Source organism: Denticeps clupeoides, chromosome 10 (assembly GCF_900700375.1).
Source record: "Denticeps clupeoides chromosome 10, fDenClu1.1, whole genome shotgun sequence".
NCBI classification, from domain to species: domain Eukaryota; kingdom Metazoa; phylum Chordata; class Actinopteri; order Clupeiformes; family Denticipitidae; genus Denticeps; species Denticeps clupeoides.
In genome coordinates, this window is record NC_041716.1 from 6014985 (window position 1) to 6042551 (window position 27567).

At 44.0% G+C, this 27567-nt stretch overlaps 1 protein-coding gene across 2 annotated transcripts in view; it reads right to left on the reverse strand.

Moving 5' to 3' along the window:
* kcnd3 (potassium voltage-gated channel, Shal-related subfamily, member 3) overlaps nt 1-26263 on the reverse strand; it is a 111980-nt gene extending 85717 nt beyond the window's left edge. Inside the window, exons 1-2 of one of the 2 annotated variants that reach the window (XM_028993714.1) lie at nt 26128-26263; nt 23979-25155 (exon numbers count right to left, since the gene is read on the reverse strand). In XM_028993714.1, coding sequence (XP_028849547.1) covers nt 23979-25081 — 1103 coding nt within the window. In that variant the 5' untranslated portion in view covers nt 25082-25155; nt 26128-26263. Of the gene's footprint in view, nt 1-23978; nt 25156-25915 lie in introns of both variants that reach the window. The other variant, XM_028993713.1, reaches the window with a different exon arrangement.
* Nucleotides 26264-27567: the final 1304 nt, after the last annotated feature.

Sequence of the window (27567 nt, forward strand, 5' to 3'; positions counted from 1 at the left end):
AAAGGCTCAGATGAATTCTGGGTAACATCTGACGCAAATGGCTACGACAGAGTCCCAAAATAGAATAGGATGATAGTCCTTAGCTCAAGTTGGGAAGTAATTACCCCCAACCCAACCCAATACACACACACACACACACACACACACACACATATCCTGACCCCGCAGCATGTTACACAGTGTGTCTTATCCATGTACAGACAAAGCAGGTCAATTATATTTCATGGTGTGAACTTTCCCCTTCTCCCGCTGCTAGAATCTGTGCACAACCTGACCTGAAGCCTGAGGCCCATCTGCCACCGTTTCACCTGCCAACCCGTATGTGTGTCACGCAGTCCGAACACACAACCTGGGTCTAGTAAGTTCCGATAAGAGCTTTAGTGGACGTGCGCGATGTATACACCAGTATTTGCTTTTGGCCATAAATCCGCAATCAAAAGGGTGAAGGCTGCCAAGTGCGCAGCAACCTCATTTCAGATCAAGGAACCACGGGCAGACAAAAACCGCGTTCCCCTGGGAACTGTGAACTCAAAAGCACACGCAAGTGATAATTCTCTCTCTCTCTCTCTCTCTCTCTCCCTTTCTCACACACATGGCTGCACATTTCTATAGTGGAACAGAGTAACAGTGTAGCAATGTAAAAACTACAGGAAGATAACCATTTGGAGAGTACGGGCCAGGGAATGTGTGAAAGCTGGATGAAATGTGGAGTTTTGGGGTTAATACCCTTTCTTTGACAAAGCTAAGTAGGATGGCTTCGTATTAATTATGCATTGAGCGGGGAAATTGGAAAAATCCAGGGGGCGTGGTGTACAAATGAAATCTTTCTGCCCTCCTATCACCATCAGGTGCAGCAGCAAAAAAACAATACAGAAACATGTTTAATTGTTTAAAAGAGTCTATATATTTGGGGCAATAATATGTATCTATAACATCTTTTAGTTCTAAACCCCTACTCAGCCTCCACAGCAAGTACAGCCGTTGCCTTGACGTTGGAGATGGAACAGAAGGAGAGCTGAGATGTCATGCTGATTCCATGCATAAAGACCCTGCTACTTTACCACTTTTGCATAAGTGCACGTGTAAGCACATGTTCACAATGCCACAAATAATAAAAAAATGACACTAATACAGTGTGTCAGCAGTACAGGTTGCTGTCACACAGGCAAAGCTCGTCCCAGAACTACATGGCAATATGTCCTCTGATCCAGCGGAATCCATTCTGATCGAAGATTACCACCGATTTGTTTACGTGAACAGCCTACGGAGTTCTGATAAGATGCTCATTTAGATGGATATGTATTCCCTTTGCTCAAGGCCACCGTGCTTTCAAACATTAGCTCTGAGAAAGCAATCAGACTGAGGCTGGATGGGCGTTACTAGATGTCAATATCCTGATATTTAAAACATTTGCATATGAAAATAACAGTCGCTAGTCCCATATTATTATAAAAGTCAGCTGTTCACAGCAAGTGGAGATTGTTCACGAAACGTGGGTTGTGCTTGCTACCTGACAAGGTGCAAATCAAATGAGGACGGGAGCAGGGGATTGAAGGGGATTGTGAGAGACCTGAAGGAAAGCGGGAGAAGGAAAAAAAAAAAAAAAAAAAAACGGAAAGGCAGGAAAACGCCAATAAAGGTCACCGTGCAATCTCGTGACGTACTATCATAATTAGATCACTGCTTTTCCGCACAATTTTTACCTGCCTTGCGCTCCTTCATTCCTTGCCTTCTCCTTTTCCGTCCCTCCTCCTCTCGTTCTATCACTCTCCCTTTTCCGCCACTGCTGTCAGCACTACTCAGCTTTTGCAGGGATCACAACATGCAATTAACCTCATTTGCATTTGTTTACCTCGAAGCCCAACAAGTTGCCAGCTAGTGAGCGATGACACGTTCCGAGTGGGTTCTACATTTCTCTATTTCTTCTTTACTCCTCTCCATAGCCAACTGGAAAGGTTTAACCACCACAGCGTTCAATTCGAGAGAAATTCGGGGGGTACAAACAAATTTATCGGCATTATCTCACTTGATTTTAAATGTGTGAGTCAGGAAATTAAATAGGACACGGAATAAAAGAATACAGAATAAAAGCCTGCCGTGAGATTACATGAACATGGCCCAATTATAACCATGGCATAATAAATGGCACATTTCAAGAAATGACATAGATCGGACAGTATTGGAGACAGAAAACTATCATGATCCTTCAGATGATTAAGAATGTAGGAATGTTCCAGGAATCATGAATACATCACATTAACTTGGAGTGACATCTAAAAGCTTTCAACCAGAATGCTAGAACACGCCCCTAAATGTCCCTGAGTCGCATAATCACAAAAGCCAAAATCAGCAGTCATGATGAACCATACAACTGGGTCAATTCATTTATTTACTTACAATTTTGGGACAACAAGATCCATGAGCTCATGTGAAGCTCTCACTCTTACAAACTCTCACCCACCAGAGCGGGGTCAGCAAGAATTTTACAAGCTGCCCAGCATGTCATTTATTGGAGAATAAAATTGTCAACCGATGCCAAAAATAGCCACTTTTTCTCAAGTGAGACTCATGTGAGGGATCAAAGAGGCATCAAAGCCCGCGCTCATCAATCTTTGCTGTTTGGTGGGTCCCATCTCCATGTCACCTTCAACCCGTCCTCACCTCATCACTTCCGCTGTCATGTGCGCTAGCCAGGCAAATACCACCCGTGTCTCCTCCTCATGCGGACACCATACTGTCTGTACAATCCAACCTAATATAAAGCAGTGCATTACAAGTGGAAGCAGATACCATGATAAGTCGAATAATCTCAACACAGTTGACATACGTAATGTGTTTGGTGATTAGTTTAGCTAATATATGTAGTATTTATTTGTACCAACAGGGACCAACGAAAGCTACTTCCGAGAATGCTCTATGTGTGCATTTTGGGGCTTCCATGCCTCACTCTTGCCAGTGTGTAGGGAATAAAACATAGGGAATTTGATTTTAGCCAACGGGCTAAGCAGAGCGAATCTACAAACAGAATATTTCATTTTGTCATCATTATTAAACAAAACACGCTAGGCAAATGTTCAGCAAAACATTAACTTCATGGAGGCAGCCATATATCGCACACTGAGTTATAAATTGGTTTGGTTACTTTTGAGCATCTTTCCCAACTCTAAGAGAGTGAACGTGAAGTGCATACATATCTGAATGGGTTTCAGATCTTTTGGCTTATTTGGGGTGGTAGCAGCCTAGTGGGTGACACACTCGCCTGTGAACCAGAAGACCACAAAGTCACAGATTCAAACCCCACTTACTACCATCGTGTCCCTGAGCATGACACTTAACCCTGAGTGTCTCCATGGGGTAAGTCTCTCTGGATAAGGACGTCTGATAAATGCAGTAAATGTACGAAAGGTTTATACCCACATTTTTATTTACATTTTAGAAGAAAAAAAACTGAAGACACAAGACTATGAAATAACACACACGAGGTGATGTAATAAACCGAAAATATCCAACAAAGGAGGGAGCGTATGCTGTGATAACAGCACTTCACACTTTTGGCTTCTCTCAACCTCCTTAAGCCACCAACAGGGATGGTTTCCAACAGTCCTGAAGGTTTATGCTGAACACTTTTTTTTTTATCATTCACTCATGTTAAAAAGCAGCCATGAAGGTAAAAAGATGTGATTCTTAAAAAAAAAAAACGAAACCAATTCCTCATGCATACAGCAACACAATTTTTTGTGCTTGTTTGTTAACGGATTCAATTGCAGGGGATTCTTGAAAATGGCTCCATCTTAGTAGGTGCCTCCAAACTTTTCAGTGGTAAATGGAAGCATGCATGTCACGATTTGACTCCGGAGGGGGCACTCCGGCTCCGCCATTCGGGCCGGAGCTTTGTTCATTGTTAACCTGATTGTGCAGCTGTTTAAATGTCTAAATGTATCGCTTCCCTGTGACCCCATGCCACGTGACAGAAGGACCCGACCGTCCCATCCACATGGCCGGCTTGACATCCCGCCTTCTTCGCTCACCAGACTGCACCGCCAGTCCCCTGCACCCCAGCCTCGAAAAGGCTTCATGTCAAGCAGAGTAGGCCAATGGGAGTAGGCCAAGGATTTCAGAGGAAGACAGAGAACGCACGAGGAAAGAATGAGGTGGCACCGACAGGCGCAGCTTTTAAGTGGACACTCAGAGAGTTGAGCTGATGCATCCCTCACCGTCCTTCACGCTCCCTGAGCCTCAGATTCATGGACGCCGAGGTGAGGACCGCATCACTGGTTCCATGGCAACGGACGAGAGCGCGACGCATCCTCTTTTGACAAGCGGTGACACCCGATTCTCTGGCTGCTGCTCGCATTTCCAGAGGAGATACACATCTAAACTGCAGGTTCACTCAGCAGAGGGTAACAACTTCAGATGTCTTAATGGATGCTTCTCTAAAGCTCAAAGAACAAAAACCCAGGCAATGTAAATGGGTCCGACGCGTCACCCTGAGATATTAATTAAAAATGTATTAGTCTGAAGGCAGGGGGTGATCCACCCCTTGATTTTTTTGTGTGTGTGTTGATCGATTTGCCTGAGGTGAATCTTTCCAGCTTTGTAAATAAGAGCAGGGTGCAAATTAGCAGAGGAAAATAATTCTGCCTCCTGCTTAGAATTCACTAAGCATTTGGAAGTGGGAGACGAAAGCAACAGCAAATCATCTGTATTTTTTTCGCAGTGTCTTTAACACTTAAAATTAATTACGATGTTTTCATAATATATTTCACCATTTACAATTCTTAACACTTCTGATTATGGCATAACTTAAGTTTACCCAGACCCTAATGATTCTACTGAATGTAAAATGATGCTACTGACTTATCTAAATATTCATAACGTGGCATGGAAAGAAATCAGTAGACGGGGCTAGAAATTGAAACAAATTAAATAAAAAAAGGTCTGGGCTGTTTTTAACGGAAAATAAAACGACTCATCTAATGTCCAGTACTGTAAGTAAATAGATGATGTCCGCTTGAGAGCTTGTGCTTGCTGTGTGGTTAATGAATAGTGATATTTGGTCTGTATGTATTTATGTAATAGGGGCCAGTTGAGGACAAACAATGGGCAGTCAATGTGGGTCACATTGCAAATATTTCATTCTGGTTTGTTTTGCTGTGCAATCAGCAAAATCGTATATTGTCAGAGATTTGGCTGCGAACGTTGATTTTTGAGTTCCTTCCATACCTAAAAACGACTTGATTGAGGAAGGACTGCCTGTATTATGATACTCTGACCTGAAAAAAACCCCATGGGTACGAGCCTGCCTAAGCCAGCACCGGATCTTTCTGAAGCTCTAGCATCATTCTGTTTAATTACCATCATCCTGGTGTACCGTCCACAAACACTACAATAATCGCGATGTCGCCGGTGGCTGCCTGATGCAGACAGGGCAGCGGTGCCACTTTCCACATTCCACAGAGTGCAACAGGCCTCCAAATCACTTGGGCGCAGTGATGCAATATTGTGCCCAACCCAGCCTGACACAGATAGGTTGTACACCCTCAGGCTCCAGCAAATGGACAGTGTGTGCTAGCACGAGAGGTGTGATGATCGTTCAGATGATAAACATTAGAACCTGAGAGGAGTAATGTACCGTGTTAACCATGTCAACGGTGTGTCCCTGTCACCGATAACTTGTTTAAAGGCCAGTAAGTAACAATGACACAGAAATACGGCACCACAATGCCTTGCTATGAAAGTGCACATTAAACAAAGATGAGGCAATCCTCTCTCTCTCTCTCTCTCTCTCTCTCACTCTCTCTCTCTCTATATGTATATATAGGATTATGTATATATATATGAGGCAATCCTCAATGTGTGTGTGTGTGTGTATTTGCACAATTGACAGCTGATGAATGTGCCCTGTACTACAATAACATGTTGTGGGGCTTTAAAGATGATAATAACAGTAGAACTAATGATGTTCATGAGTAGGGCTTCTGTTTCAAACAGTGCCTGTGACCTGTACATGATGGTAAATAAAAATCCCTATAATAATAAAGTGTACGGTTTTCCAATCCAATAAAACAAATCTATATATAGTTCCTATTGTTCTGAGAAATTACAATTTCCATGTAATCCAGAATCAGGCAGATAAATCAAACACATCTCTTTTGCTGACTAAAGATGCAGAGGATGAGAGGATTTTCTTTACAGTTCAGGGATTTCAACGTCACCTACCACAGATTTATGTCACTTTTTTACGAGATCCTATAATAAAAGCCAGACATTCTTCCTTTTTTGCTTAATGGAGGGCTCTGTTTGTATGATGCACCTCTTTTCAGGCACTACTCATCTGTCCACAAATTTAGGCCAAACTAGTACATGAATAAGTGCTGTTATGTTCCATCATTGGCCAAGGCCAGCCATCTGAAATTCGGAAATGGACTGAGACAATGGCAGTTTGGAACTATCTGGAAGTGCCAAAGTTGGATATGACACGTGATGTCACACACATTACTTTTTAATTTTAACTCTATATTAGTCTATGCAATTGAAGACCTAACAACAGACAGAAAAGTCTGAACTTCAGAGAGGGTAAAGTGCCTGCACTACGTTGCAGTGCATCACCCTCCAAAAACAGCCTTTGAGGACTGGGTGTTGGCAGCTAATTCATGACGCAACTCATGATTTCTTTAAATCACTTGGAAACTCCTCCTACATCAACGAATGTCAGAAAATATAAATGACAACAACGGAGCGGTTTTCTTGGTTTTCAGAGAAGTACGACCTGCTGTATGGTAATACTACATGATATTCGTGGGCACAAATCGCTACATTCTGGTTCATTGTCGGAACAGAGTCACCACCCAGTCAACTAAAGGGTCCCAGCTCAGCTTTGAGACGAATCACCCTTCTGATGAGAACACCAGCGGTTCCAAAGAAAGAGCTCATCTCGACTCGGGCAGCAAATCAACCGACCATTCTTGTGGCCACCGCAGCCGTATTTTACCGGAGAAAGGGGCCGCCGCTGGCCTGTCTCTTTCCTGACCCGGTAGTGCCGGGGCTAATGGAAGCCGCCCGGACGGCCGTATTGAGTAGACGTCCCCTTAACGAAGGTGCCTGTCGACCCCCCCCCCCCCTCGTCCATTCTACCAGCCCCCTCCTCTGTCACCGGTGACGTTATCACAGCCCCGTACTAATTAAACACTGACAGCTGGGTGAGGATTACAGAAGCGAGGGAGGGAGGAGGGTGAGACCAGGCGATGGAGGAGGAGATAAAGGAAGGAAGACGGACTGAAGGAAGCGCGCGGGTCGGGAATTACACACGCGCGGCCGCCGGGACGTTTGCCGCACGTAGCATGTTATTTTGCACGCGGAGACAGCTTATTTATGGGTGAGGATATAGACCTGCTTGGGCGTGAGCGTGAACAGTGGGGATGAGAGGAATTGGGCGAGGAGGCTGAGGAGACTGGAGATATTTTTAGCCCTGCTGTGCGACTGTAAATGTTCTGATACGCCTGTTCATCACCAAACGGTTTCCAGAAGTGGAATCAGAAATGGAATGAGGACAAAAAAGTCAAATGTTCCACACAGTTTAAACATAATAATCGCCATAATGAAACCTGCAACATTGAGAACAATTCCAGGGCGAATACGATATTTAAAAATATGTAACTTGATAATATTTATAGCACAAATTTTACAAACAAAAATGGTTCTACTGATGGGAGGGTGGAAGAGAATGGTTTTTCCCTAAAAAAAACAACCGAAATCCATTTCTATGGCACATTTCTTCACAAATACAAAGTGTATGGTCAGCCATATGTTCTTTGACTTTATACTATCATTTTTAATTCTTAATTACCAAAGATATCAGCTTAAAACAGCATCAACATAAATAATGTCATATGAATAACATGAACCTTGCAGGATTTGGAGACTGAGTAGATAAGCATTAAGGAAGGCAAAGAGCCTCCAGCTTCAGCCAATCCTTGGAACTCAGTATGAATAATAAATGTATGAAAATGGAAAGAAAAGTCAGGCTTATCAGTACAAAGCTTTCAGGCACATCTTTATCTAAGCTGTTATAAGCTTGCGGTCAGGGCCTGTGCCCAGTTAGTGAATTATACAGCCCTGGCATAAATCATATGGCGTCGCTGACAGTGTGTGATTTGGAAAAACCACCATTTTTTTTTTTTATTATGCAATAGTGAAATACTGTGAAGCAGCAAAGGTATAAAAAAAGTCTCTCTCTCTCTCTCTCTCTCTCTCTCTATATATATATATATATATATGTATGTGTGTGTGTGTTTTTTGTCATTGTGTTTCATGTCTTTTTTATATCTATATATGTACATTACATACACACATACATACATACATACATTTTGGAAGTGCAACAATGAAGGGACTGGAGGGTGAGAAAGAGACAGAGAGAGGGAGGAAAAAAGAGTGGAGAAAGTGACCATCTGTCTGTTTAAAAATGCATTTGGCAAGGCTTGAGAATAGCAACAGCTTGGCCTGAGAGGCGGTCCCAAATCTGCTGCCATTTCCCCACGTTCAGCACCCATGTTGCGAATCTTACGGCTCCAGATCTCGCAGTGTCGGGTCTGCCAACTTGCCATGTTAAATGCTAATTTTACCTCACCGGCACTGATTCCAGCGAGTTGCTGTCCATTACAAAGCCAGAGAAAAATGTTTGTGTTCTTCTAACTTACAGTGCATTCCCTGTTGCTCTTACTGTCATTGTGAAACACAACACATGGTGACACAAGGAATTGAGTCATTTAACCCATCACCTTAGTGAGCAGTGGGCAGCCATGGGTGGGTGCCTGGGGAGCAGTTTGTGGGGACTGTACTTTGCCTAAGGGGACCTCAGAGACACATTGGCGGTCCAGGATGTGAACCCACAACTTTCCAATTATGAGTCTGCTTCCTTACCCACTGTCTGGGTAACTTACGGACACAGTACCCCCTGAATGGGTAAGGCTGGTCAGGTCAGCTGGAACAATGGTAATAAGTGCCATTTGATTGTTTCTGCAGGGACTATTACATTACTAAAAAATGTAAAAAGTGCAGTAGGCAAGAAAATGCTATCACATAAATACATTTTCTTATTCTCAGGACCCTTGCTTCATCTTGGTCTTTTTTCTCTTCAGAAAAAAAGTATTTATGTTCAACCTATATTAAAACTTTATTAATATTAAAATCTGGGTTATGCTAGGTCAGACTGCCTGGATGTATTAGTATAGTTGTTTGTAACTCATTCTGTTACAAATATTGTGAGAATATCATGTGTGTTATATGCCTACTATGCGCATTTATAACATGTTGCTTGCATAATTTATGCTTACATCAAATTTGCATTTTGCCCACATAAATATATAATTTGAAACTTCTAAGCACAGAAATAAAAAAAAATGGCGCTTTTTATTTGCATTTCCTTCAGACATTCTCTTCGCAAGTGGTTGTGGGTGATTTTGGACAGTTGAGTACTACTGGATTGTCATTCTATTATTCTACATTTTTTTACCTGACTAAAGTGACAACAGTGGAACAGTGTTTGCAAATTTTACAACATTTTACGAGGATGAAACGTGACGCAATTATTATGCGACCAAAGAGAGATGAGGCTCATACTCCCTACTGGGTCACGACACTTTTTATATTTCTTTCAAGTCACATCCTTCTTTTCTCTCATCTTCTCACATATAAGCCTATCCCAACGTGTTGATGTATTCCATCCTCATCCACTTCAGTACCTCTTTCTCCATCCTCCCCACGCCATCTCCCTCTCTCTCTCCAATCCCTCCCCTCTCACTCTCTCTAATACTTCTTTCTCTCTCATCTTGCATTTACACCCTCGGCCCCTGCCTTCCTTTCATCATTTTCTTACTTATTCTCCCCCATTTCTGTGTTGCAGTCCTGAGGTGTCTGTCTGTGTGTTCGTCCCGACCCTCCAGGCGGGAGAGCGCTAACTCCTGGGATGCGTCTGGGCAGAGAGTCTCCAGCATGCTGAGAGTCGGGTGCCTCGCGCGGGCCGAGTGCTCCCTCACAAGCAAGAGCCCTGCAGGCGGGGGATCAAGTGTCACAGGTAATTAATGGCAGCGTGGAACGAAGCTGGGGGGCGGGCAGCCAGTGTAGAGGTAACCACACACACACAGTGCACTAATACAGAAGTTAAATTATACAGCAGGCAACACAGGGTTACTGTGGATGGTGTGGCTGCCTCACAATGAGGGGTCCTGGGTTCTCCCAGGGATCACGTGGGTTTCTTCCAGGTCTTTTCTTATTCACCCACAGCTCAAACACATGCCCACTAGTTGGGGTTGGGCTGAACTTATTAATCCTCTGATAAATAGTTATTAACATCATTAGGGCTGGGTGGTAATACACAGTACATACTGGAGAAAATGTGTTTTCATATAATTTAATATTGTTTATTTGGCTATTCGACATCACGAAGACATCACTGACATCACTGTTAGAACGCAGTTGGCCTGTCGTAAGATGTCACAACCACATGCACGGCCAGGTTTACGCATAATCTGGCAACCTGTCCTGAATCTGTCTGTGTCTTACAGAAGTGCAAAACTGAAAATAAATAACACCCACTGACTGAAATGACAATGATTCTTGAAATTTATTGAATATAATAAATTAAACGTTATCCCCTACCAGTCAAATGTTGGGATGCAGGTGGAGGCAATTTTGAAGAATTTAATGCATGAAACATATTCATTATTTTATAGCAAATGGCCTTAGGTGCCATGATGGTCTTGTGGGGTGCTGGATGACCAATGTATTCCTGCTTCAGAACATCTGCTTGGTCAAGGCAGGAACATCAAAATCTGATTGTTCTGTGGCAAACGTTTTGGGAGTCAAATGCAGAGTATAAAAGAGGTTCTCTTCATGGTTACTGTATCTTCTGTTCTCCTCCATCAGGGGCTTTGCCCGCTCAGATGCTGGGTTCTCTCCCCCAACTTCTCCAGGTCCAGGCTCTTTTCTTCTCTATCTCTTTCTTCTTTACTTTTACTTTGAATTTTTCTGTAACATTGGTACCAATAGTAATCTAGCAGTAGTAATCTCCTGTACGTCCAGGTAACATTGGATGAGTTTAAATACACCGCTAACAATTAATGCAGTCAGATAAACAAGGTCAGTGCAATTCTCTGACGTCTACCTCTTCTTCATCCTGCCATCTTCCAATACTTCTTAATTGCCCCTCGAGGACAAATCTAGTTCTTTGAAATTGAAATCCTCCGAGTTGGATTTCTCCCTTTTTCATGCTTTTTACTAAACATGATATAGATACGGATGTTCCAATGTCTTTATGGATATTTCATGTTCCAATTTATTTTGCTAATACTATAAAATTTGGCTCACATATGCAGTAAAAGTAAACCAAATGATGTCTATCAGCCCCTACCCTGTCCACTCAGCAGTCCCTCCATCTGTTAAGTGCCCTGCTTCTTGACTTTGATTCCTTTTTAAAAGCAGCACTGCAGCGCCTCAGTCGTGGCTGCCACTGTGTGAGAAATGTCGGTATGTAAACCTCTGGGACGGTGGCATCATATGGCATTGTGGGTGTCTGTGTGTGTGTGTGTGTGTGCATGTAAGTGTGTGCACATCTGTGTGTCTCATCCTAAGATGGTCATCAGAGTGATCCAATTAGCCAGAATGAAACAGAAACCGTGACCTTCTCTAAGCGAGCCTCCGTTGTTACCATCGCTCTCCAGCTCTCCAAGCCTGGTGGGATCGAGAGGGGAGAGGGCTTGCAGAATGAACAAAACGCTGCCATTTCCCCCGAAAGGACACAAATGATGGTGTGAGAGCTGGCGGGAAAACAGGCGAGGCAAACTGAACATTGTCATTTTCAGAACTCATCGGATCGGATTTTCCCATTAGCCGCTGTTCGTTTCGGTGAATATTTTTCTTGTATTTTTTTGTAGCAACGCCTGCGATGGAAACATCAGTGTGTTATTTTGCTTTTAACATCAATTTGTCATATATGAAAAAAACTTCCTGCCATATTGCAGTTTAGCTACTGTTACTGACATGCGAGGCAAACTAATTGAGCACATCCCCTGGTGTATCTGGTGTATATGGCCAAAGCAGATGGTTTACAAATGTACTTTCACAAGAAAAAGTGAAATACTGGGTGGTAGTAGCCTAGTGGGTAACACACTTGCCTATGAACCAGAAGACCCGGGTTCAAATCCCACTTACTACCATTGTGTCCCTGAGCAAGACACTTAACCTCAGTTGCTCCAGGGGGACTGTCCCTGTAACTACAGATTGTAAGTTGCTCTGGATAAGGGCGTCTGATAAATGCTGCAAATGTAAATGTAAATACTAACTTAAATGCTTATGATGGGGGTGGTGTGTGTCATTACGTGCCATCAGAGTTGCATTAATGTTACATGGGCCTGCATGTATTAAGGTGTATTTGTATTTGGGCTCTGCATGCAAGTGGCTGTTGAATCTCTCTGCCAGAGGCGCTGCCATTCATAAATGATCAAGACTACACTTAAATAAATAAATATATTAATAAATAAATGTTACCTTTCATTTTTTCAAAGACCACATATGTATTTATTTGATTAATCACAGCCTTTCATTGTGATTAACTGCACAAATTCTTCAACTGACACCATTATTCTTTTTACTGCTTCTGTGGGGGTGAGGTGCAGTGTATGTGTGTGTGTGTATAGTAGCACAAAGTGTCTATACTGTATCTATTGTCACATTGTCTATTGTCGCGTAATAACATTTAAACAAGTTGCGAGATCAACCTACAGAGCTCTACACCACACACCCAAGGTAAAATTTCGCCCAATTTGTCAAAACTGTTGGGCACAAGCCGCGTACTACCAGCACTGACAGAAAAAAGACAAACAACGGTAGCGAAGAGGCTGCTTTCATTTCATGTCACCATGACATTATCCGCTGAATAGACAGCTAAATTGGACAGCGCAGCCTCTGAATGCGGCGTATTAGGCAGGAAGGACAGGTTTTGATGAGGAGCTGAATAGTCTGGTCAATACCAACCCCTCCCTCGTCAGAGGACTTTTAAAGCTTTTCTTTCACAAGCTCCTCAATAAGTTTTGCAAAAAAAGCAGCAAATGCCTTTTAAGGTTCATTCCAAATACCCCTAGCATTCGTGGCACAAAGCGAAACAGCCATAAATATTTATTCCCACTCTTACTACTGTTACATTACTGCAAAATTTCTACTGTAAATCCTCTCTGCAGAGGAGGGGTTGCGTGATGATAGCTCAAGCAATCTTTCATCTGACAAGTGCAATGCCTGAAATGCGATTAGTCAACCCCGCCGCTAAACAGCTTCAAAATACTGAGCCAAGAGAGCAGCGCTGATTAATTAATTACCGCAAAGCCGCAGAGTCACACACAGGTAAGCATCTTTTTTTAAAAAAATCATCAAGTTTTTTTTTATTGCGCTCCCCTGGGGTATTACTGAAATTTCTATATTTCAAATTTAAACATACTGCTCATAAAGACATAAAAATATGGGGTTAGACTTCACTGTAAAAACAAAAAAATATAAGGCAACCCGCTGCAAAGCGTTTTCAAGTTCTCTCAACTTCACGTCCATGCGATTGTGGTATTGGCGTGAAGTTGAGAAAATGTTAAAATGCTTCACAGCCTTACATTTTTACATTTTCCCAACGTTTTTTGTTTACAGTGTTGGGACTACTGTGAGGAGCCACATCTTTCCGCTCAGTGCATGCTTAGAAGACAATAAGGGCTAAAGACTAAGGGCTAAAGACTAAAGGCTAAATAAGCCACACCCACATAATCACTTGGGGCAGTGGTGGCCTAGTGGGTAAGGAATCAGACCCAAAATTGGAAGGTTGCAAGTTCGAATCCCGAACCGCCAAGGTGTCACTGAGGTGCCACTGAGCAAAGCACCGTCCCCACACACAGCTCCCGGAGCACCTGTCATGCTCACCTAGGTGATGGGTTAAATGCAGAGGACACATTTTGTTGTGTGCACCTTCACTACCTTGTTGTTTCCATATGGTCTGGTCTATGGTTTGCCATGACATTCAGAGTTGATTCTAGATTTGTGCAGATTTTGTACCATGTACTTTGTTCGATATAGTTGGTAGTTTTTTAATTTTGGAAAGGTGATGGGTTTTAAAGGGTTTAAAGGTGAGCCAGTAATATTTTCATAGTTGTGACATCTGAAATTGAGAATTTCATGTGGTCTATGGGTTTCAACTCAGGATCTATTAAAAAGACACGCTTGAAAAGAACAGCAACTGATTGCTGGGCCCAGCCACCATCCAAAATGAAGACTTCTCAGAGACGAAAAGAGTAGATTAATTGTCTCCCGCCAAAATGACAAGCTGGTCAATGGCTCATGACTCCATTAATTAAGAAACGCGCATTGACACAAAACGGGAAGATGGCCAAGATGAAGGGGATGAAGGGGGAGGCTGCCGTCGACAGGTAAACAAGTGGAGAGAGGGATGACAAGCAAACAGGCCCAGAGAAATATCAAACGCGGTAGAAGAATACAAAGCTCCTCATTATCGGCCGGGTAGGAAAATTGAATTAAAATGGCCGTCAGTCAGAGCCAGAGTAAAGCAAGGCCAGAGTGAAATGCATTAGAGCTTTAAGCTTCTGTGTTGACTCCACACAGGACAAAACTGGCAGTGACAGCCCGATAGGGTAATCCGGATTTACCCCCTGGTAATCCCTAAATAAGTCTCGAAATTAAAGTGTGTCTTAGGCCACTGGCACCTTTTCACAGGTTTTTGAACATGCACGTCAATTAATTAGTGATTTCTGACGTTAATTGGTTTGGCCAGACCTTATTTAGGCCCAACCAATTTATTTACTCAGCTAATACACTCAATATTTCAGTTTGGACTATACTCATTACATAGGATCCAAATTAAATTTTTACAGCCATGGTGAAAGACTAACAGGGTGCCCATATTTAAAGAAATCACCCAGTGTCCTGGTTGCTAGACTATTACCTTTGTGTTGCTTTGTGAAAAAAAAATGCAATAAAAATAAAATGGAACTGGTTAAAAATAATAGACTTTCGTGTTGCAGTTATCTTTATTGCATTATGTGTCATGTAGCCTCAAAGTCCCCAGGGGTTTCAAGCATCATAATCACCTGAACTCCCTCCTGGCTGGTCCCATTTCAGTATATTGGAGTGACATGGCACAGTGGGAATCTGCTCTATATAGACTCTGACTTCCACTGTACAGCAAACGTACATCTCACTTCACATATTTTTGTTGGCGTCAAATGCAGTCTATACATGAAAATACTGCCAGTCAGATGCAGGCCTGTCAGTGCTAGGCATATCGTGAAAATCAGCAACGGGAGGGACCAAAGAAGGCGTGGGAGACTGAGAAAGAGAGAAATGTGACAAAAAGTCAGAAAGGGAAAGCAACACAGACCCGCCAGGATCTGAGTCGTTCTGTGATGTCAAGAGCATGAGCAAGAGGATCAAACATTATGAATTCCAGCCTTGTTTTTTTTTTCCTCCCCAAATTCTTTGCACGGAAGTGAGGAACCGATTCGGCATAAATTTGCATGCATTTGCCGGCATCAGTCGCACCCGTACTTCACTGCCAAAATGAAGCCATCATCATTACCCACACGCAACAATAATGGCCACTTTGAGGCAATGGAAACACACCGCGAGAGGAGGCCCGTCTGTCTCTGCGCTAGACAATAAATACATTTTGGGGGGGGGGGGGGGGGGGGGGGGGGGATAAGAGGACGGAGAAAAGGAAAAAGGCCACTCCAACCGACTTCCACGCACACTTCAGCGGAATTACACTCGCGATGCTGAAAGACGGCGGTTATCTCCGGCGGAGATCCGCTCTCTCGGCTCCCCTCACGCCGCCACTTGAAACCGAGAGGGGCTAGAGGAGGATTGGCACGATAAACAGAGAGGGCAGGAGAAATTGCGGGACGCGCATTGTAATTATGCTTTCAGGGCACGGAGCTCTCCCTGATCTCTGAAGGGGGGGGGGGAGGGTGGCCCCCGGAGAGGCAAGGCGAACTTAAAAGTGTAGGACAGCGGTAATAACCTCTTCGGTTTCAAGGTCCATTGTGGGGGCCCGCGTCCGTAATTAAGAGGCTGCCATCGTGCGCTCGCGTCACCCTGCTGCAGGCAGGCCGGCGCAGCTTGGACCCCGAGAACGAAAATACAACCGACCAGAACAGTACAAAACGATCCTAATGCATGGAACCAACGTCACTAAAGAAAATAAACTACAGAAGACACAGACACTTTAGTTGCAATTCTAACTTTTTGCATTTCCGTTAACCTCCAAATCGGAGGAAACTTCTACAACAGAACATAGAAGACCGTAGAATCTGGACGACAGTAAAGAAACCCCCAGTTTTACAATTTCCAAAACCAGCAACTGGTCCGTTCTAGCTGTATCACCGGATTGCTAGACTGTGACGGCTGTATCTGCTTGCATTCATATTTGGTAACAGTTATGGTGATGTTAGCTGACCACCTTTTCAACTTGATTCATTGAAATGTAGACGGGTTGTATGAAGGACTTTCATAAGGGTTCTTAGCAAAATTATCTTCTGAGACTCAAACATCCATTTAAATCTGACAGCTCAGTCAGAGGTCTCATGAGCAATTAATCATTGTTAACCTACACCCCCCCCCCAATCACAAAGGCGGAGCTAAAAAAAGGCCGTAGATTCTCAATGGGCCCGGCTGAGTAAGCTGTCATTTGCAAGAGCCAGGCAATTCAATGTGAATTTATTGCATCAACTGTAGGCTTCCAATCACATTCCAAGGTTTCAGCACCAGGGACAGCACATATTACATCATGCATCACGCACATCTGATAAGGTAGCTAATATGCATGTTAATATGCAGCAATGCAGGATTTCTAGCCATTTTACCACAGATGAAAAAAAATTATATTTGTGTCACGGCATAGAGTTCGGGTTTTGACTATTTGAGATGGATAGACATGGCTATGACAACTTTCTGCCCCATAGTCTGTTACCTGAATGATGAAACCCACCCATGTGATTGACAGTGTACCAACAGTTTTCAGAAAGGATGATGGTCCACTCAATCAGCAAAAATCTGGTGGTCAAGACTGCACATTCGATGTTGCAGTCTAGCCAAAAAGTGCCTCAGAAAAAGGCCTTACTGAGGACTGGGTACACTGCTGTCCCTGGTCACCTTCATATCAAACCCCCACCCAACTTAGTTAAAACAACAAAAAAAAAAAAAGCTGATCAAACAAAAATTGGATTTGGGTCAAAACAGGATCATAACCTTAAAATAGATGGACTGAAAATAAAATTATTCAAATGGTCTACACTGGGCACGAGCCAGAACAGAGAAGCATCACTCGCCGACAAGTCTGCAAATCAGTGAGCCCGGCGATTGGCCTGGGAAGGGAACCCAGCATTAAACCCCTTTACAGCTCGCTGTAATATAGCAGGCTTGTCCAGTAAAATCCTCAACAGGATACTCCAAAACCGGCGGGCCAATATCGGTGGAAGAATAATCACCAGAAAGGCACTTAGCCAAAAAAAAGTTCCCGTTCCTTCACCCTTCAGACCACATCCATGCATCACCAGACGGTCTAATAAAATAAAAGATGTGCCCTCAGACAATAATGCAGACTGACAAATTCTGCAGGTAAGAATTTAAGATGCATGGTGGGGAAAAAAAACATTTTAATCTCTAATCTCCTCTAATCGAATTCAGACTAAAAATATAAGAGAGCAATAAAATGCATTACGGTTACAAATGGTCGAGAAAGTGTGACGGGATATTGAAATACCCAGCAGGCCGTGGCCCCCAAGAAAAGTCTCCAGCAGCCACACGGCTCTAAGCTCTCAGCACAGCGGAGATAATCCACCCTGAAAGCCCCGAAGACAGAGGCCTCTTCACCCAGAGGCCGGAGATAATTGTGCCTGGGCGCCGACAGATAGGCCCTGATGGCAGAAGTGAAGGTTTTTAGATTTCCGTTGTTAACCCGCAGAATTAAATAAGATACTCCAAAAGTCAATGAATAAGTTTCCCTCAACAAATTGATTCCGGGACTTTTTGAAGGAAGTTTATTTGCAGTTGATTTGCTGCTTTGTTGTTGTTGTAGTCAGGATCGGTCCCCTTTCTGTCGAGTGTGAGGGTGGCAAGGTTAGTCTATTCACCGGAGCTCAGAGGCAGAGGCCGATTTCACCTCCTGTCACAATGTTCTCTGCCACCGCCCGGCTGATGGAGGTCACCTCGGCCGACACACGAAAGAAGGAGAGCTCACGCTGGTCGGGAGAACGATTTAAAAGGAGAAAGATGTGTTTGGGAGAAGGTTATGCAGGTGGGCAGATATAAAGAGATGGAGACACCCAGGGGACACTGAGACCAGAAGATAAAGGGCCGGCAGTGTGATGGGAGAACATGTCAGAATCGTCTGAGCTGGAGTGGATTAGCACACGACTGATGATGGAGACCAAACAGCCCACTTCGTTTGGCGGGTTCATGTGGAGGCTACTGTCACAAAATCTGTGGCTGAATGACACCTATCAGTCCCCAGCACCCTAGACCTCACTGAAGCCATTTATAATATGACTGACAGGAGGTTCTGATGTGTCCACGTGACATATGGATTCATATTGAGGCCTTGAGCGGTGCGGCAAAATAATTTCCTAACTCAAAGAAAAGTAAATGAAAAGTGAAGCTGAAGTCAAAACCATGTGTGTGGCACAGGGGACATACCGTCGAAGGTCATTATTAGCCCCGCCAAACAAGGAACTTACATGGCTCTCAACATGAGTTCCTGAATCAACTTTTAAATCAATACCTGCTTTTCTGTCAAAGCGTTGATTATCTCTGAAGGACTGATGGGGTAATTGATTGATTTTTCAAATAGTTGTGACACAATGGCCATGGGTGGGATGGGCAATGACAGAAGTGGTTATGAACACAAAGAAAGCTTCCGTCTTTGAGAATCAGGCAGACATGACCATTAGGATTGGCTTTTGTACTACTGCCTTTAGGTCAAAAGTTTGGACACACCTTCTCATTCAGTGTGTTTTCTTTATTTTCATGAGCATTTACATTGGTAGATTCTCACTGAAGGCATCAGAACTATGAATGAACACATGTGGAGTGTACTGTTTAATAATAGGACTTAGTTTGTTACAAGGCTGACTCATTTCATGATGGTTATGCCTGCTGTAACATCTAAATAAAGGGTTGTGTGACTTCATCAGATTATGACGATAGATAGTTAAATACAAAACAGTAAACTGAGACCAATGCCAACAATAATACTGACTTTACCCAGGCTTCATACCATAGGCCTGTATTTTTAGTTCTGTTCACATTGCTTCCTTGTAATTACGAACCGCATGGTATGTCCTAGTAAACAGCATATCAGATGCTGCACTGCTCCTCGCTGTCCCACTTGAATCTATGTATTAACCCCACTGTGACACTACCTATATATGACAACCAGAAATGCTTCAGGAAGTCAAGGAGATTAAAATCTGTGACCAGTCACCTTAGAAATCAGTTATTCGATATTCAAATGAATCTAACTCATTTGGGTGGTAGTAGCCTAGTGGGTAACACACTCGCCTATGAACCAGAAGACCCAGGTTCAAATCCCACTAGCTACCATTGTGCCCCTGAGCAAGACACTTAACCCTAAGTTGCTCCAGGGGGGGACTGTCCCTGTAACTACTGATTTTAAGTCGCTCTGGATAAGGGCGTCTGATAAATGCTGTAAATGTAAATGTAAATTATTTAAAACAAAACAGATACATTTGGCTAGATTAAATGTTTCTATAAATAATCTATTATAACATCCATATCATAAGGATGCACTGATTATTGGCCTGATTATCATTGCGTGTTTTTGTTGCTTTGTATTCATTTTGCCCATTAAAATAAAGATGCTTGTCTAGTAGAGACAATTGGACAATTGGACCTTCTTCAAATCCCCCCAACTCATATGAACCTGCAGATAAACACTGGCAACCTGTGGATGTCAAACTGGTAATAGAGGTGGATGGCAGTCAATATCAGACAACTTATTGCCATGGTTAATATAATGGTAGGGCATAGGCCCAGGGGTCAATAACAGTCACCATAATACATTGTTGCATCCCAAATACTGTTTACATTATATTATATTGTTTTACTTTTTTATTGAATATTTTTATACCAAATACTACCTTTAAAGGTCACTCAGGCAAGGTCCAGCCTCAATACATTACACATGATTGTTTTTTCTAGACTTCTTTTTCTCATTATTTACAATATGGCATTACTTATCACAGCAAAACAACAAATCCTACAAATGGCTAACCTTCAAAGGTCAAAATCAATTTTGCTAAAAACCCCAGAATCCTCTACAGGCCCAATTTCATAAATGGCATCTGGTTCTGGGAGCTTATCGCTTGATTGTTACGACCAGTGCTCGATTCAGGACCTCAAACACATTGTGTCACCTCACGGAGACTGTGGCCTGGCAGTAATGTCATTGGATTTTATGATGGATTACATAGAGGAATGCATATTGTAGCATTAAAAAGGCGAATATCAGTTTCAGAAGCATTGCCATAAGATCAGAGGCAAACAATCTCTCTCTCGCTCAGCTTTGCTCCCTCTTATCGCCCATTGTGATCATGGGATTACCTGTTCCCATCTCTGCATGGATTAGCACAGTCAGACTGACAATGCGGCGAGACTCGACAGTAATAAAGGAAACTCTCTGCGGCGGAATTAGCGTATCGTTCAGGTGCGAAAACGCCAGCATTCGCTGGAATGTCTTTTTGTTTTTTTTTATTTCTTCTCTCCTCTCCGGTTCCCCGGTCGATCCCTCCCTCTCCCCCTCCCACTCTCCATCAACGCCTCCAGCTGAAGACACAGTAGTGAGATGTCCAACAAGTGGGCTATAAATTAAACCACATGCTAGACAGCAGAGCTTCCTGAAAAAACGAAACCTCGCTGCAGAAAGGAAAAAGTCCAATTCTGCCAAGTCGGAGCGGCTCTTGTCGTCCGCGGCACACACTATCTTTCCATCGCAACCCCGCTGCACTTGCTTAAGAGCCGTCATCAAAGGCCCCACTGATTTTCTCTCCTCTTTAGGCATGGCTACAGAAGGGAACTGAGGAAGAAGCGAGATTTGGCCAATTCAGAGGCAGATAGAGGGCGACAGGAGGCCTTTCTCCCCTTAATTTCTTGCCAAAAAAGAGAGAATCTATCTTCCTCTGTTTCTTTCTCTCTAAGAGGGCATTTGATAGTACAAATTAATACTTGCACTTGGAAACATTGGGATGTGAGGTGTGAACTGAACAATCATTACAAAAACGATTAGCTGCACCAGCCATCGCTGCAGAATGAGAATGGACTGATTTCTGCACAGAATGAATCAGGCAGCCAGTATAGATGGCGCACCGACGCCCTGCACGGCTAGCCGTACAGATGCACTTGAATAGGACTTATGAACGAACAAGTGCTGACACGCACAAAATGAAAACACATGGACGTATACTGCTAGTTCTTATTCAGTGTAAAATAGTACAACACTACCTACAGATCTTAATATAGCAAAAAAGGAATAAGGAATAATATCATGGCACTTCATCCTGCTTTTCCACTAGCGCTTGTGCCACGTTCCTCAGGAACATTCAATCCTTCAATCATTTTCAGGATTTTTACCCTTTCAGTGCCAGTTTAATAATTTTCAGTTTAAGTTTAAGCATTGGCCACAAAGGTGTCAAGAGGGGTTAGATTATTAAATTGGCATTTAAATCCTGAAAATTATTATTGTTTTGATCATTTTGGAAAGGGCTCAAGCTTTAAGTGATTTATGAAAATAATTTTATGACAGAATTTGTTGCATGTACATTTTTGGCCACAAGAATGTCAAAAGGCATTATTTGACAATACAAATGCAATCAAATACATTTTTTGTTGATCTTTGACATGTCCAAAACCCAAATTACCATCATGGCCTCATCCCCCTACTATTTATTAGATTAAAAAATGCTTTTTCATTGATTCAAATGATTAAATTTGTATTTAAAGTTCAAAGGTCTTAAGTTGACTAAGTGATTTATGAAAAAATCTGAAAAAGATATTGATGTTCGAGAATTGTATGGCAGATTTTGGTGCATGTACATTTTTTGCCACAGGGGGTGTCAAGAGGCATTATTTGACACTAGACAAAAAAATACTAATGCAAATTTTGTTGTTGATCTTTGACATGTCCAAGACCCTAACTACCACCACTGCTTCATCCCCCTATTAGTTATTATATGGATAATAATAATTTTTTTGTGGATTTTTAAAATAAATTGTCAGTAATACAAAAAATTACCTGCCATTTAAAATCCTAAAAAAATGTTTGAATGTTTGATCGTTTCTTAAAGGGCTCAAGGTGATTTATGAAAAATATTGATGCATGTGGATTTTATGGCAGATTTTGTGTTGACCATCAAGAGTGAGAGAGGGTTCAAAATACACACAGTACCCAGGGTAAGGATGACATCTATAAGTTAAAAACACTGAATTTCAATGTTTGGCTAAAAATAAGATTTCCAAGAGAAATTCATTGCAAACAAGATCTAACACACCCAGAAAAAAAATGGAACCAAAACTACAAAAATGGCAGAAGAGGGACCAGAATGCTAAAAATGAAACAATAGGCAAAGTACAACTTAATTTGTATCTCCATTTATGCAGAATCATGACATCTTCCATGTCTCTGCCTGCTGAAAAAGTCCCCTCTCTCCCCACTAAGGACACAAGCGCCAGTCCCAGCAGCCACGGAGAGCATGCCCATAATAAGAGCGTCTGTCTCCATGATGTAAACAACACTGAGACGTGGTGGAGGTTTACATTAGTCAGCAGATGTAGTTGGCCACACCATTAGTCAAGCTGACACCCACTTCTTGGCCGTGTTTTATTGATGAGGACAAGCGCGCCCCGGCAACCGGAGCGGGAGACGAGGCCACGCCGTTCCTCCCCTCTCTTATTCCCCACCCAGCCCCTCCCCTACCGACTCCTGCTCTCCTCCCACTCCGGCGGCAACAGGAGAGGAGGTACGGTGGGTCACGGTATGGCAGGAGACGGGAAGGTTGCCTCTTGTTCGGTCAAATGAATCCTTAGGAGCACAAGTTGAGTGACCGCTGGTGGCCTACAACTTTAGTGAGGCAAATACCGCAGCCGGATATTTTAAAGTGTTCTAACAGTGAGACCGAACATGTCGGTGTGGTCCAAGTGAAGTAAACAATGTCTACCGAGATAATGAACCGTTCCATGTCTTTTTTTTTTTTTTTTAATCTCTCTGGCATTTCAAGGGAAGTGATTTCTCAGTCACCAGCCTCTTCTGAGATTCACACTCATGAAACCAAATCGCATCCATAAGTGGATTTTAAGCTCTGACTGGCTAAACAAAGCCAGTCTGATAAATGGATTTGAAAACGATGACCGTGCACAATAAGAGTTTGACTCATAAATGCAACAAGAATGTTACATCATGGATTTCTCACCTTCATCACAAGGTGCTTATTATTTTGTGGGCATCCCAGGATGAACCAGCTCTAGTTTAATTAGAACCACGATCAGATATTCACCTTCTTAAAACATACCTTACCATGAGCCATAAGCTCATATAGTGCATTATTTGAGAGGGGACATAAAGGGCAAACAGGCCTGTGGGGACTTGTCTGAATCTTTCATATAAATTAAAATATTGCATAGGCATAGATGGCAGAGGGTAAAAATGACTTTAAAACGTCCAACTTTGGCACAGTAATTTACCTCCACTGTGCTATCTTTTCCCTGGAGAAAAAGGGACTATTTTTATGACAAGGACACAATGTTACAAGAGAATCTCGGAGATTGAACGCGTATCTGAACAAGAGCGGGGCGGTGCTGAAGTAATAAGTAATAATTCTGCCTGACGTGCAGGTAACGCTGATACGAGAGCCGCGCTCAGGCCTTACCCCAGGGTCGTCATGGTGACGATGGTGTACCAAAAGGAAGCCGGGATGCTGGTGAATTTGCTGGACGTGGAGCCCTTCTCGGCGTAGAACATGACGGTGGCGAAGATGATGATGGCCATGGTGAGGGAGAAGAGCAGGAAGCCGAGCTCGGAGGCGCAGCTCTTCAGCGTGTAGCCCAGGATGCGCAGGCCCTGCGAGTGGCGCGAGAACTTGAAGATGCGGAAGACGCGGAAGACCCGCAGCGTGACGAAGGCCCCGCTCACGTCCTCGTTGTTGGTCATGACCAGGCCGATGTAGTAGGGCAGGATGGCCACCACGTCGATGATGCTCATGACGCTGCGGATGAAGCGGTAGCGGCTGGGTGCCGCGAACAGGCGCATGAGGTACTCCACGGTGAAGATCATCACGCAGGCGGTGTCCATGCAGAAGAAGGCCTCGGTGTAGCGCTCGCCGCACGGCATGTCTTTCTGGTTGGGCGTGGCGCCGCACGGCACCGTCTCCACCACGTTGGTGATGACGGAGACAGCGATGAAGAACCCGGTGACGTAGTAGAAGACCAGGGCCATGGTGCTGGTGTGCGGGTTCTCGAAGGCCCTCCACATGGTCTCGCGGAAGGTCATGTTGGGCAGTTTGCAGTCCTTGTTGTCTTCGTTATCGTCCATGAGGCGCTCTGCGTTCTCTCGCTTGCGATCCTTGTACTCTTCGTAGCAGCAGTCGCTGATGATCTCGGGGATGATGCCGAAAAAAGCCAGCTCCTCGTCGTAGGCCGAGATGCACTCGTAGCGCGGGTAGTGCAGCTTGCCGGTGCGGTAGAAGTTGAGGATGCTGCGGAACACGTCCGGGTCGCGGTCGAAGAAGTACTCGCGGGTCTCCTCGTTGTAGAAGAACTCCTTCTCCGAGCTGCCCAGGAGGGTGTCCGGGTAGCGGTCCAGGGTGTTCCTCCAGGTCTGGAAGCGGCGGCCGCTCACGTTGAGGATGATCAGCTCGTCCTGCCGCTTGTTCTTCTCGGTGGGCGCCACGGGCATGGGCAGGTTCGCCACAGGCATCCAACCGATGGCCGCCGCCCGGGCGAAGGGCAGCCATGCCGCGACTCCCGCCGCCATGGCGACACTGGCTTGGGGCGAGGGGGCCAAGTCAACCGCCTTCACAACCAGCTTGGCTTTAGATCATAGACCATCTGAAAAGGAACACAGGGGAAAGAAAAGAAGAGAAGAAAAAAGACGAGAGACGCTTTAGACGCATAACAAGGCGTTGAGCGTAGACGGCAAGAGCGGTAGGTAACAAACAGAGAGGAAAGAAGAAGTCGACGGTCGGCGAGTACAACAAGAGGGACGGTAAACGGGAAGATGAAAGCCAGGGAGAAAAGAGGAAAGTACGGGCTCCTTTCTCTGCCATCAGAAGCGGAACTCAAAGTTAACAGGACGCATCGATTGCCCACACAACGCAGCGGTGCGATGCGGAGCACCCACACCCTGCCAGGTTTTTTTTTACGTAACATCCGAGGAGAATTACGGCACCTATGAAGGAGATTACATAAACAAACCAAGGCCGCGTCTTCAGAGGACTCCTTAATAACCATGCCTGACCTCAAATTTCCCACAAAAAGCCGGCAAGCACCGAACTGAGCTTCAGCGAAGCAAACAGTTTGGTACCTGTTGATCCTCAAGCGCATCTGGGGTGCCCTCGAGTCTATAAGTGGGTGCCCCTGTCGCGCAGTGACTTTGGAGGGTCACTTACAAATCCGACTACTTTCTGATACAACGCAAAACCGCCCCAAAGCCCGTTAAAGTGGGGTGAGTTCCACGGAAATGGCAACGTCGCTCCAATTCTCCAGATTACGCGCCGGCGCGCGTTACTCCAATTACGCACGTCACGCGCAAAAGGAACGCACACGATGCCGTGACACGATCACTCAAAACGGCACATTTCACACTTACCCGTGTAAAAGAAGGAAGAATTAAATTACAGACGCGTGTCCTCTTAGACGAAACGCCGACGTCCCGAGTTTAAAACAGACAGTCCCGCACGTGGACTTTGATATGAAGAATATGGATCTAGATTATTAGTAAGAGCGACGAAATAAAACCCGCCGTTGTATGTAAACGAGGAGGAGAATCTGAAACCGGGCTCCGGGAACTGGCACAGTTACTTTTTTCTGCAGGTGGGGATCCATTCGCCTCGGTCGGACGCGGCAGGCGGCACCCGGTACGGCGGCGCGGCTCCCGCGGGCGGATGATGGACAGAGGTGGGAGTCGTTCTCCGTTTCCGAGGCTGGCTCCCCTCCCTCCCTCCTTCCCTCTCTCTCTCTCTCTCTCTCTCTCTCTCGATCACTCATGCGCGCCCCCTCCCTCCTACTCACTCTGTTCTGGTTCGCCCAGCTGCGCCTGGCTGCGCGCGCCCGCGCCCGGGCGCGTGAACGCGCGCTCCCCCGGTCGCCGGTCCGTTTTTCGAAGGACGTTCCGGAGCAGAAGAGCCCCGCAGACCGGCCACTGCTTTACCTTCAGCCTACTTTTTTTTTTTTTTTTTTTTACGTTTATTTGATTTTATGCACTATTTTATGTCGATGTTTCGATATTAATGAATAACCGATATTAATGATTTTTTATCAAGGAATTTGTGATTATATATTATAAGCAATCTTTGTGTCCCCCATTCACTGGACCCCAACATGCATCGTATGTCCAAGCCTGCTTAACCTGTATTTCCCGAGGGTCTTTTCAGTCGGACAGCCTAGTGCAGGGTTCTGTAGGTCCATACCTGAAATTTCACAAATCTTGTCCAGTCTCAGGATTTACAGACACACCTATGGTCTGTGTCCATGCGCACATGTAGACTATAAATTTTAAAGAATAAATTATTGAATACCAAAATAATTCTAATTAGCTTAAGGCTATGATCAAACAAATATATATTGTAAGTATTGCTGGAGCCGCACATACAACTTTGGTTGACTAATTGTTAGGGAAGCAAGCTATTAGTGACAAACTATGTTAATATGTTGCTTTTGTCTTTGTCTTTTTTTTTTTTTTTTTGTCTGGTCCCATTTACTCCCTGCGCCACTGAACAATATGCAACCTAATTAATTCAACTGGGAATCATGAATCTTGTCCTGATGTCCAAACCTGAAGAATAACAATCAGCCCCGTCCAGGGACTGCGCTTTGCACCGGCAGAGCTGAGGAGGCCAGGCCCCTTTCAGCCATAATTATCTCCAAGTTTCTCGCACAAAATGTCAGAAAGTTCGCCGAAACTTTTGCACGCTGTGGAGCCCTTCACAACACCCTACTCTTCCAGATGCAATAATTTATTAGAAAATTATTTGAAAACTAATACGTTGTACAAACCCACAAGGACCACCAGGGGAGTCAAGGCCGTCCAATGGGCTCCCTGACCTCGTCCTAAATGTCAAAAAGAACAACTGTGAATAATCCCTAAATCGCTGAACTGCTAGCATTAAAGAAATGATGCATCTGTCTATTTTGATGCATCTGTCACGTTTGCCCTGTAGATAAACTTAATTTTATAGCTACAAAATTTTGTGGTCGAATTATGTTGTTGTTGTATATATTTAGCAATAAAAGCATGTGTGA